This window comes from Moschus berezovskii, chromosome 15 (assembly GCF_049115385.1).
Source record: "Moschus berezovskii isolate FMDL1 chromosome 15, NW_MosBer_1.0, whole genome shotgun sequence".
In the NCBI taxonomy this organism is placed as follows: domain Eukaryota; kingdom Metazoa; phylum Chordata; class Mammalia; order Artiodactyla; family Moschidae; genus Moschus; species Moschus berezovskii.
The window spans coordinates 17783174-17796375 of record NC_142474.1 but is presented as its reverse complement, the minus strand read 5'-3'; the positions used below and the strand labels follow the sequence as shown (position 1 = coordinate 17796375).

At 48.8% G+C, this 13202-nt stretch overlaps 1 protein-coding gene across 1 annotated transcript in view; it reads right to left on the bottom strand.

Annotated features, from left to right (window-relative positions):
* Window positions 1-1850: 1850 nt before the first annotated feature.
* Window positions 1851-13202, bottom strand: part of MTCL2 (microtubule crosslinking factor 2) — a 77221-nt gene continuing 65869 nt past the window's right edge. Inside the window, exon 15 of the mRNA XM_055436914.2 lies at window positions 1851-10826. Coding sequence (XP_055292889.2) covers window positions 10674-10826 — 153 coding nt within the window. The 3' untranslated portion in view covers window positions 1851-10673. The remainder of the gene's footprint in view (window positions 10827-13202) is intronic.

Here is a 13202-nt window from a genome sequence, read left to right as displayed (position 1 = left end):
ACCGTTACATCATCGTGTTCTTTGCGCCGACATGCCCAGAGCCTTTCCAACATGAGGGAGCAGAGGCCCAGAAAGGTACTTGCCAAAGGAATTCATTAGCGAGTGGGCACTGATGCCCTGTCTGGTCGCTAGGCCACAATCCCTCTCTCCATTTGTCTTAACTCTAAAATTGTGGACCATGACTCTCCCAGGGCAGACTGGGACCACTTTTTCCAGTTCTCCTGTAGCATATTTTCTCTTTTTGTGGCCCCTTCAACACCTGGAAAAGTTCAGGCTCTCTCCTTTTACAACCTCATTGCAGACCTTCCCCTCCCCAAATTGCTTGTCACTCTTCTCATCACCCCATTGCTTCTGCTCCTTTGCTTAAGGCATTCTCTTGGGCTGAGAAGCCCTTCCCTGATTATTCTTGGCAGAATTCTCCAATTTTAAGCCTCAGTTGAGGATCCAGTGTAAGCCTTCTCTGAGGCCCCAGGCTGGAAAGCAGATGCCCTTTCTGTGCTCCAGGGAGCCTAGCCTGTGCCTGGCACACTGTCCATTGCTGGCTTGGGGGCTCCCAGATAGCAAGCTGCTGCTTCAACACCCAGCATGATGCCATCCGAGTGTCATCTTGCATGTGCAGGCCTTCGGGATGTGAAATCTCTGCAAGTGTTCAATCACAAGCAGTCCACAAAAACTGGTTAATGAGCCACAGCTGGAATGTGACTGTGGTCATCTTTCCATTGCAGCTGTGGTCCCTGAAGTTTTCTGGTGCTAGGCAGAAATCTGCCTTCCTGAAATTTCCACCGTGTGGTTCTAGCATGTTGTTTCCCAACAGATGTCTGAAGCAGAGATTTGCTCTTTGTTCCCTGAATATCACTTTCTGGAGCTCAGTTTCTTCGCTTCCCACCCCACTCCTTCAGCTACTCACTTGTCAATTTCCCAAGAACAGAACACAGCCAGAACTGGCCGTCCTGGGGCTCCGCGGGCGAGTATGTTGCCTCATGGAATCCAGACCCAGTACATCCTATAGGTCCTTCCCCTATTTTTAGTTCTTCCATGACTCTCTACTGTCCACAAGATGTGGGCATTCCTTCCCTCATAAGGCACTGTGTGATCTGACCCAGCCTCTTTCATCATTCCCCACACCAGTGATTTCTTTCAGCTCCCTGATCCTGCTCTCCTTTCTTTCTACTAGGCTTTCCTCATGCTGTTCCCTCTCCCTGGAACATATTGTCTCCATCTCCTGCCTGCAACACACCACCATCTCCTTCATCTGGTCAACCTCTCAACCTTAGGAATCATTGCAGCCTTTCCTGATCCCTCTGACTCCCTGACCACCCCTTGGCCATTGACATTTGCTTTCGTGTTTTTCAGGTTCGTATATTGTTATCCTCAATGCCCAGCACAGGCCTGGCTGTTGTTAGACCCTCAAAAAAGAGATCTCTAATTCCTTGGTGATCTAGTGGTTAGGAGTCCACGCTCTCACTGCTGAGGGCTGACATTCAATCCCTGGTCCGAGAACTAACATTCCACATAAAAAAATAATTTTCATGTGGTTGCTGGCTTCCAAGATGGCCCCCAATGACCTCCACTTTCTGCTGTTCATGCCCCTGTATAGTTCTCTTCCAAAAGGAATAGGGCTAATCTGTATAACTAGTGAGATACTGCAGAAATGATAATGTATGATTTTCAAGGCTTAAGTTATAAAAAGACATTGTGACCTCTCCAGCTTTCCCATAGATCACTTGCTCTAAGGGAGGCCAACTGCCATGTTGTGAGGATACTCAAACAGCCCTAGGGAGAGGTCCACATGGCGAGGAACTGAGGCCTCCTGCCCACCCTCACTTGCCAGGCATGAGTAACCCACCTTGGGAATGGATCTTCCAGCCCCAGTCATGCCTTCACATGATTGCTGCCTGATTTGACACTTGACTGCACCCTCAGGAGACCCTGAGTCAGAACAACTTAGCTCCTGAATCCCTGACCCACGGCATCTGTGATATAATAAATGTTTGGGAATAATTAATTATACTGTAATAGATAATTAACCCATGTCCTTTTTTGTGTGATAATATTTGAAAGTCTTCTGTAGGAAGTTTCCATTCCGTTTTTGATGACTCTGCATTTGTTTCTCTGTGGCCTCACCACCCTTCATGGGAGACTCTGAGGTGTCAGCAGTCAGTAGCTGGGAGCCGCTGGTGGCTCCTCCCAAGTGACCCCAGACCAGCCAGCTGGCTGTGGCATTTCCAGGACTCCCTCCTTCCCAGGCAACTGGGTGTGGGGTTGAGTCAAGTTCCAAATCTGCTGGGGACCACACCCACCTCACATGAGAAATCAGAGAAGCCAAGTCCATGGAAACTGTTCATATGACATACTTTATTTCCAATCTACAACCATTAAAAACCCTTTGTAAGTTTACACTGTACAGTTATTCTCATGTCTGAAATAAGACACAGGAGGGAAGGAGAGCTGGCAGACTGGGCCATGGTTGTCTAGCACCCAATACCTCCTGGGAAGGAGCCTTCTGAAGAAAGGAGTAGGGAGGAGAAAGAGCGGACAGGAGAGGCAGAGAGTTTGGCCCAAGGATGCCCCTGGTCCCTTCCTTCCCAAAGGCCTTTTTCCCTGGGGGACCCCTTGGGCCCACGACTTCAGGGGCCACACCAGGAAACCAAGATGGTCAGGAAGGGGGTTTCACAGTATTGGCGGGGGTTCGGGATGGGGGCCAGGTTGAGGGACAGCTTTTGGCTCTCTCCCCTAGCCCCTTGGGGCAGGAGCTGCTTTTTGGCAGTGTCTATAAGGTCTCCCTGGAGGTGGGAGGAGGAGGAGGAGGAGCTGGCTGGGGATTTAGGAGTCTTTCTTTGAGAAGCTATTTCTTTCCATTTGAAAAGAAGCCATAAGCCTATGGTGAGATTCCCAACGGATAAAGGGTCAGGGTCTTTTGTCTCCTGCCCCTCCCCCCACAGGATGCCCACCCCCAGCCTGGCTGGCACAACCCTATACAACCTTTAGTAAAACACAGACAAGTAGGAGAGATGGGTAGAACTGGAACCAAGCCAGGGGTAGGGAAAGGAAAAATGCCTGCCTTTTCCCAGCCCCCCAGTTTCTGGGAAGCGGAGAACACAGCTGTGTTTTGCTTTGGGTAGGGATGGCCAAGGTTCCCAGCCTCAGAAATCCAGATGAGCTTGATGTTTCCCACTTGTTCCTGGTCAGGACCAGCCTCAGTCCTTCACCAGGCCACACTATTTGCTGGTTTAGATCGGCAGGTAGTGAACGCCTGTGTATATCAGAATCATTTGGAGGGCTTGTTAAACCCCCAGCTTGCTGCCCTCCCCCCACCCCTGCCAAAGTTCTAGTTTTGTAGTTCTTGAGTGGGGCCAATACTTTGCATTTCTGCCAAGTTCCCAGGTGATGCTCCGGCTTCTTTGAGAACCTCCAGGCATCTCATCCTCAGCAACCTGATGCCCTAAGAAGACAGTGCCAGGGAGCTGGGCCACAGCTGCCAAGGCCCTGCTTTAGAGGAACCAAATTGGGAAGCTGCTGGGAATAGACTTGTGGTGAGCCCCTGTGCGGAGAAGTAAACTAAGGCACAGAGATCCGTGGCGGAGCTGAGACAGGAGCCAGGATACCAGGGTCCAGTGGAGAAAGGATGGTGATGCAGGACCCCAAAACATGAGGGGTGCTCTGGGGTCCCAAGGATCATCATCAAACACAGAGAAGTCAGGACAGCTGCCCAGACCTGGGCCAGATCTCCAAAATCCTGGCTGAAATTCCTTTTCACAGGAGCAGTTCGAGTGGTATAAAGTGGAGAAAGACAAGATGGTCAGGCCTTGATGACTTTGGCCCTTCAAGGATGCTTAGGGGAAACCAGAGCTCCTTTCCTTACTGCCTGGGCTGAGTTCAGGGAGCTGGTGAAGGGCAGGAAGTGAGGGGAGCAAGGCTGATAGGGTAGAAAAGGAGGGTCCAAGGAGGGTGCAGGGAAGGGTGGGGTGGGGGAGCCCTGGGCAAGGGGTCACCCTGTCACCAGTCCCCTTTGGTTGTTGGCTCTGTGGACTTTGCAAACTGCAAATACTACGGAAGGGATAAGGGGTAGTGCCAGGGTGGGCTACAGGTTCTGCCAGGGCAAGCTATTCAGAGGCAGAGAGATCTGGGGAGGGTAGAGAGGATGGTGGGATGTCAAGTGGACAGGCAGATGGATGGACAGATGGCCATGGAGAGGAGGGAAGAACCCAAGTCAGGCTGCATCTGACTTACAAACAAGGCTATGCAGGACTGGGCAGGATAGGGGAAGCCAAAAGCGGGGGTCCCAGTGACCTCCCCAAATCCCAGTGGATAGTGCTAGGGTCCTGTCGGGAGGCTGTGGACAGAAGAAAATGAGACTAAAGGGTGGGATGGGGGTGTCTTTCTGGTCTGGGGACGGTCACTGGGCCAAGCCCGGCCTGAGGCATCAGGGAAAGGTTCCCCCTTCAGTGTGAGGAAACAAAGTAAAACAGAACCCAGGAAATACAATCAGATCTGAAAGCAAACATCAGGAGTTGGGAGACCACAGACACGGGAGGATGGTGATGTGAGCCTGAGGGGCCAGGAAATCCACAGGAGGCCATTCTGGGAGGGCTGAAGGGGGTGGGTGCTACAAAGAAGCCCGGGGCTCAGAAGAGGAAAACCTGGCCATGGGTCAGGGCCGCTCGGTCTGCTGGTGGGAATCAGAGAAGAGGAGGCAGAAGGAGGGGAGGCTTTGGAGGAAGGTGATAAAGGATGGATGGGTAGTGGGAAGCAAACAGGCTGAGCCCAGAGAGAAGACAGGGTTCAGCCAAGGTCAGGGAATGGCAGGTGGGGGTCTCACTCACCCCCAGGGAATGCAGAACCTGCTGGGAGTCAGGAAACCTGAATTCTAGTCCTGACTCTGCCTCCAGTTTGCTGTGTGACCTTGGGTGAAGAATTCCCTTCTCTGGGCCCAATTCCTCATCCAAAAAAATGAGGGGTTTGACAAAAAAGGACCAACACTGTATGATTCCACTTAGAATACTTAGAACAGGTAAATTCATAGAGACAGAAAGTAGAATAGATGTTATCAGGGGCCTGAGGGAAGGATGGGGAGTTACTATTTAGTGGGTACAGAGTTTCAGTTTGGGGTGATGAAAAAGCTCTGGAAATGGATAGTCCTGACAGTTGTACCACTGTGTGAATGTATTTAAAGCCACTGCTGCGAAGTCGCTTCAGTCGTGTACGACTCTGTGCGACCCCATAGACGGCAGCCCACCAGGCTTCCCCGTCCCTGGGATTCTCCAGGCAAGAATACTAGAGTGGGTTGCCATTTCCTTCTCCAATGCATGAAAATGAAAAGTCTAAGTGAAGTCGCTCAGTCGTGTCTGACTCTTAGCGACATCATGGACTGCAGCCTACCAGGCTCCTCTGTCCATGGATTTTCCAGGCAAGAGTGTTAAAGCCACTAAAAGGGCTAAAACAGTAAGTTTCATATTATGTATTCTGGGCCACAATTTTTTACAAAGTGAGAGGGTTGGTCCAGTTTATTAGCCTTTCTACTCACTAAGACTAGTGAGGGCACTGGGGGACAATGAGTGTGATCAGACCGCTTTACATCGGTGTAGAACCTTATGTTTTCCCAAGTAGACTCACAGGCACAGTATTGTATTTGGTCCTCAGCACCGCCATGTGAGGTAGGATTTCTTCCATTTTGCAGCTGGAGGAACAGAAACATAGACTAGCCACATGCTCTGGGGTCAAGGTCATTCAAGTCAGTGGCAGTTTATTATTATTTTTAAAATAGTGACCTGGAAAACATCTTTGCATTTTAGGTTCATACCACAACCGACTTAGTGGCCTTTGAAGAAAGGACGCATGCTCTAAATTAGCAGAAGAATTTGCCTCCTGGGGCAAATATTGTCACTTCCCATGACTGGATGATGAGTCATGAAAGTTGATGTGCTTCCCTTTTTACCATGGCTGCCAGGAAACTCCAGAGTAAAATTTAATTGCAGGATTATGGGAATCACATCAGATAGATTTAAGTGTATGTGTGTGTGTGTGTGCTTAGTTGCTCAGTTCTGTCCGACTCTTTGCAAGCCCATGGACTGTAGTCCTGCACGCTACTCTGTCCATGGCATTTTCCAGGCAAGAACACTGGAGTGGGTTGCCATTTCCTCCTCCAGGGGATCTTCCCAACCCAGGGATCAAACCCACATCTCCTGTGTCTCCTGCATTGGCAGGAGAATTCTTTACCCACTGTGCCACCTGGGAAGATAGATTTGGGGAATGATAATTCCTCTTGCTTTTTGACTTTTTTTTTTTCTGTTGTCTTACTGAACTTTATGATTAAGATTGTAAATTGCCTCCGGTGCTTTTCGGAAATTCTCAGCATAATTAACCCAAATCAGAGCTGGGTTGAGGACCAGGTCCCCTAATTCTCAGCTTAAGGCTCTTCTAAAGATATAACACTGTAGTTATTTGGCTTAAAAAAGATGGCCTAATTGGAGATGGTGAAGGACAGGGAAGCCTGGCGTGCTGCAGTCCACGGGGTCACAAAGAGCTGGACATGACTGAGCAACTGAACAATGGTCAAGGCTGTGAACCTCAGTGGTGTGGCACTGGTACTTAGGATCTCTCTGGGAGTTTGTTAGATATGCAGATTCCCGGCCCTCTGGGGTGAGGTGGGGCCCAAGAAGCTGCATTTTGGACATGTCCACAGAGGATTCTGATGCAGGGGGTCCCCACACCACCCTCTGGGACACACAGGTCCAGAGATTCAGGGTAGACTGGTTTTATGTCTGGGTTGGACAGTGGCATAGTCTGGGTATTCTGCACCCACACAAAGCCCCCAGTGAAGCAGTAGGTTAACACAGCAAGAGACAAGGTTGGACTGAGGGTTCCAGTGGACCTAGGTTCCTGTCTGAACTTGATAACTTCCTAGTTAGGTGACTCTGGAATGAGACCTGTACCTCAGTTTCCTCATCTATAAAATGGGAGCACTAAACCCTGTCCTGCAAGGTTGCCTCCCAGAGTTAGCATGTAGAAGCCTGAAGGAGACGTGGCAGGGGAAGCAATTTCTAAATAGCTGTGTGCTCTAGAAGAGGTGTCCAGGGACTTAATTATTAATGAAGAGGTGGTGGGATTGGGGGGGATGATGAGCCTGGAAGACTGGCAAAGCTGGAGGAGGAGCATTCTAGATGGGAGAGGAGAGGGAGGAAGGCCCTAGAAGTTGGATGGACAAGAGGAGAAAAGGCCATGTGATAAAACCATGAAAAGTGGATGCAGGCAGGCAGGAGAGAGCCATGTGGCAATCAGGGCACAAGGGGGTCAAGTCTTGAGCCCTCAACTTTGTCACCTGGGAGAGCAGCTGTTAGAGGAGCATCCCTGGGGAGACCAAGGGAAGGGGCCGTTTTCAGCAAGACCTCTTGGGAGGGGTTTTTTAAATTGGTTAGCCTTTGGTGGGGACAGAATTGGGGGGGGGGAGGGCTGCCAGGGTGACAGGGACTTGAATATTGATACCTCGCGCATACAGGATCTAGGGACCACTGACATGCCAGAGTAGTTTGATTTTCATTTCAAATACAGACATCATTGTCCCCAGGAGGGTCTGATTTGGCTGTGGGAAGAGGTCAGATGTCAGAAACACAAGGTTGTCTAGTTTGGGGTCAGTCATGCCAACTGGTCTTCCATTTCCCCTCAACCAACTGGTGCCAACACAATGGATCCAAGCCTAGGGGCCTGTAGGGAATTAGGACCCCAGGGTTCCTTGGGACTTTGGCTGAAGAGAACAAAGATAGAGGGAAAGGGGAGGAAAAAGAGGGACAGAGGGCAAGGAACAGAAGGAAGTTGCTGGGAGTAAAGAGGCAGGAAAAGGAAAAGGGCAGTGTTCCTTCCTGGGACCCGGTGCTCCTGGGGAGTCCTCACGGTGGGCCAGGCAGTTTTCTGCTTCGGGAATGTTACCAAGACTTAAAAGGCATTTGAAGAAACAAACTTAGAAATTACATTCCAAAAGAGTAGAGAGTTTTTACAAGACAACCCCCCACCCCAAAAAAAGAAAACACAGCCAGTTACTAATTAAAATGCTAAAACCCAAATCAAACCAATATTTACATGTAACATTTTCAACCCCATCAAGCCCCGTGTCCAGAGGCTTCTGTAGGAACAGTGATGAGTGACCTTGCCCAGTGGCATGCAGGAAGCAGAAACTGGGACTTTACTGAAAACCAAGGTCTGAGGGCTCTGACACTGGCTGAGGGCTGAGCAGCCAGGCGCTAAGACAACGAGAACGCAAGGACGATCTTGGATGAGAACAATGATGGTAAGGCTGAGCGGTCAGCAGGGTCCAGGTCTCATGAGGATTCCGCCCCAAGGCTAGAAGTGCAGCCTCCCTGGCCCTCTGCAGCCCGGGGAGGTGGCAGAAGGCCTCTGGTAGCTTGTGGCCTGGTGTGAACCCCTTCCCTTGGAGATAGCATCGGAGGGACCCCCTGACCTCTTGGGTGGGAGCACTGGCATCCCAGAGGGGCCTGGCCTTTGGCTCCACTGACCTGCCTGCTCTGCTCACACAGGTTACTATGGTATGAGGAAGTGGCTGGTTGTACTAACATGACCCCAAAGTTCTGCTGACAGGCAATGGAGATGAAGGTATTTGGGTAACTGGTCCAAGTGCCCCAGAAAGGGCAAGACTGGGGGCTGGTGGGTGGGAGCGCAGAGGCATCTCCTGAGCCCTGGGGGGCACACTAGCAAAGCTGCCGGCTTTCGGTCTTCCTGATGGAAAATTCAGAGATGAGCCACTTTATCCTGGTGTTTTCATTCTGAGCCCCCAACCAGTTACACGCAGATATGCAGGTATGTGTGCAACCAAAATGGGTTCACTGGCACCAAGGGGGAGGCCCTCTGCATTCCCCTGCCCTGTCACCACTGCAATGAGCCATGCTGCAGTCTGTCCGATGGCTCAGACAGCTCACATGCAACAGGGGGAAGGCTGGGCAATGGGGTTGGGCTGAGAGACGAGCCTGGAGAGTCCATAAGGCTAAGGAGAGAGGCTGGTGAAAAGGCTGGAGGCTGGTGAGAACTGAGGCAGGCTGGCAGACACTCAGATCCATGTGCAAAGCTGCAATAAACAACATTCTCGAAGTTCAGTCCTGTTTTCCTGCGAGTTCTCACTTAGGGAACTTGGAGAGATCTCTATGCTCTTGATAAAGCCTTAGTAATCTGTGTTGGACTCATTAGAAACCAAAAAGAAAGGTGTCAGAAGGAGGGAGGAAAATGAGAAGGAAAATGGGAAGTGATTGGGAAGTGGTGCTGCTGCTGGTCCAGCCCTCTGTCCTGTCTGTGAGTATTTACAAACTCACAGCTGGGGGCCGGGCAAGTAGCATGTGTGGAGCCTAAAAGTGGTGCTCTGAGGCCTAAGGGTCATCAGGTTTGTGGGAAGCTCTGCTGGGGCCCCCTCCAAACATGAACCAGGAGACCAGAGCTCGCCTGCTGAGTTGCCTTGTCCACAGAGGGGACCCTGCACCCATCCATCGTGTTAAAGCCTTGCATTGTCCCAGTGATGAGAGTATATATCTCAACCTCCAATAAATTACCTTAGGGACTTTGGGGTAAATTAAATTATTAAAATAAAGTAAAACCACCTTAAATATTTATAGTAAGAAAAACTCAAACAACCTAGGCAAGAAATGTGTTTCCAGGCCCCAGTCTACTGCCATGTCCTGGGGCACCAGCATCGTGGAAGGGCCCTGGGCCTGATCTGGCCAACTGGGAGTCTCTTTTTGGGAACATCTTTGCCCTCCACCAGCTGCAGGATGTAAACATAGTGGAGATGTGGCACCCCTCCAGGGTGCTGGGGAAAGAGCCCCCAGCAATCAAGGCAGTGGGCAATTAGGCATTTATTTATCTGTGCACCAGGTCTTGAGATGGACTCTACCTATGTCTGTCCTCAAGGAGTCTCCTGGGAAGGCTGGGGTCCCCCCAAGTCACCTTAGCAAGAAAGGTAGTTCCAGGGGCTCCCCGACCCTGGGCCCTGCACACTTCTACCTCACGTTCTAGGTCTTGCTGCATCTGAGATACGGGCAGGGAGATCCAGGGCCCCAGGATTCCAAGCAGATACTTGACCCTGGCTACTGCCCTATCATATCCCCTAGAGCTGCAGTAATCCAGAGCAGCAGGGCTAGAAGGAGGATGCGGCGGAGGGAAGAGAGGGATGGGGTGACTCCCAGCTCAGCTCCACCAGACACCCCACGTTGAGCCCTAGAGCAAAGCCTGTTCTCATCGGTGTTTCCTCCCCGTGAAGAGGGATGTGGTTGGCCGGGAACATCTCTGTGAGCTCTTTTCCCTGAGGCGCATGGCCGGAAGTGGATCCTTTCCTTGGCTCTTCTAAGAAGTGGGTGTGGGTGGAACCAGGCAAGGCTCTCCCAACTTACAACGCAGGAATCAGCTCTCAGCGGATCTGTCTGGAGACGCTCCTGAAGCCCAGTTTTGGTCTTCCTCCCACTCGCTGTCTTCCCCTGGGAAGTCAGAGATCACCACCCAGCAGTCAGCAGGAGACCCCGCTTTACCTGGCTGGGAAAGCGCTTCCATGGCAGAGATGCAGCCCTCCAGGGTGAGAGATGCAGGGAATCTGCGGGCCCCAAGCATCTTCTCCTCTCCACTGGTTCCCTTCGGCTGTCCAGGGACGGGGGCTGGTCGAGGTGAGGAGCTCCGCTGCTCTATCACTCGCTGGGCGGGGCTGCCCGCTCCTCCCCACCCCAGCCAGACTCTGAAGGGTGCAGCCTGCACTTGGAAGGAGAGTGGCGGAGGGCAGAGCGGGATGGCCGGGCGAAGCAGGAGGCGAGAGACTGGGTGCTGCAGTCACACACTGCATCCTGTGGGGAGAGAGAAGAAAGTCAGGAGGAGCCTGGAGGCACTGACTGCCCACCCCGGGGCTGGGTAGCCAGCCAGGCAAGGAATCAACTCAGCTGTGCCCCGGGACCAGTTCCCAGGAGCTGCAGCTCCTCTTTGAACCGATTTTAAAAACTTATTTTCTTCCGTTAGATCAGTAATGAACGTTCATAAATAAAGCAGTAATGAGTGTTCATAAATAATGTTCCAGGGACTTCCCTGGTGGTCCAATGGTTAAGAATCCACCTTCCAATGCAGGGGACTCAGGTTCAATCCCTGGCCGAGGAACTAAGATCCTATATGCCACGGGGCAACTAAGCCCATGCACTACAGCTAGAGAGAAGCCTGCACACTGCAACTAGCAAAAGCCTGTGTGCCGCAAAAAAGACCCAGTACAGACAAAAAAGCAAAACAAAAAACCCAAACATTCCAGAATATAATAAATTCTGGAATATACATAAATAAATTCTGGAACATACCTTTACCAAAATGATCTCAACTCCTATAGTTTACTTTGTAATCGCAAAAACATGAATACTTCTTTGTCATTATGTATGTCCAGATCTCTTTCTAATGGCCACACAATATTCCACTGAATGGAAATGGCTTAATTTATTTATCCAACTCGTTTTTTATGTGTGTTTTAGGTAGTTTCTAATTCTTTTACTACTACCAACACATAGGGATAATGGTTAAAAGTGCTGCTATACATTATTTACAATTGCCAAGATATGGAAACCTAAGTGTCTATCAATAGATGAATGGATAGAATGCTACTCAACTATTTAAAAAAAAAGTAATTTTGCCATATGCAGTACCGTGGACAGACTTGGAGGACATTATACTAGGTAAAGTTAAGTTAGACAGGGGAAGACAAATATTGAATGACATCACTTATATGTGGAATCTAAAAAATACAACAAACCTGGGAATATAACAAAAAAGCATCAGACCCACAGATACAGGGAACAAACTCATGGTTACCAATGGTGAGAGGGAAGGAGGAAGAGGCAATATAGAAGTAGGGGATTAAGAGGTACAAATTATTAGGAATAAAAATAAGCTACTAGATACATTTTACAGCACAGGGAATATAGTCAATATTAATAATAATTACAAATGGAGTATAAACTTTAAAAATCATGAATCACTATATTACACACTGTAACTTATATAATATTGTATGGCAACTATACTTCAAAAAAAACCCAAAAACGTGCTGCTGTAAAACTTGATTGGTTGCTTCAAATTCCAGCCCAGTTACTTACCAGCTGTGTGACCTCGAACAAGTTTTTTAACCTCTCTGAGTATTGATTTTTTTCTCAAAGTTGTTGTGATCAACTTTGATCTCAGCCCGGATTTTTTCCTCAAAGTCTGTTGTGATCACAACAAACTATTGGCATACTGCCTTTTACGTATTCAGTAAGTCTTAGCAATTTTTATTAATAATGCAATACATTTCTTTAAAAATACATTTCTGTAAAAATTTCCATTGGCTACATTCTTAAGAGAACTACTGGATCAATGGGTGATAAGCATATTTTACATACTGAAAAATGTCTGGGTCAACCAACATGCAAAATACAATCAGCTTTGTATTTCTGGTTTTGTGATATAGTTGTGGTTATGTGACTATGATGATTAATTTTATGTCAACTTGCCTGGGCCACAGGTCCAGACACCTGGTCAAACACTATCCTGGGTACTTCTGCAAGGATGCTTTTGACTGAGATTAACACTTAAACCAGTAGACAGTAAAGCTGCTTGCTCTCTCTAACGTGGGTGAGCCTCATCCAATCAGTTGGCGTACTGAACAGAACACAGAGGCTGACTCTCCGTGAGTAAGAAAGAATTCTTCCTGCCTGATGACCTTTAGACTGGAACTACATCAGCTATTCACGCTGCACTGGAACTGTACCATTGGCTCTCCTGTTCTCAGGCTTCTGGACTCAATCTCTCTGTCTCTGTCTCTCGACACACACACACCCTCACGCATGCATAACCACAAAGCCTACTGGTTTTGTTTCTCCAAGAACTCTAATATAATGGCTATGTTCAGTTTGTAAGAATTCAATAAGTCATATTTTTTACAGTATGTATATTAAACTAAAAAAGGGGGTTTTTTAAGTTAAAAAATAGGAATAAATATTTTAAAGGTTTTTTTTTTTTAAATTTAACGCAGCCAGAGAGTATAGGGAAGTAAAGCACTCACCATATACTCTTGGGGGTTCTAGAAACTCAACAAAGTCTTTGGAAAGGCAATTCACCAAAACTTATCAAATACTTTAACAATTTACCCATTTCTACAACTCAAAACTAAGAAAATAACCAATTAAAATGATTAATTAAGGAAATAATCT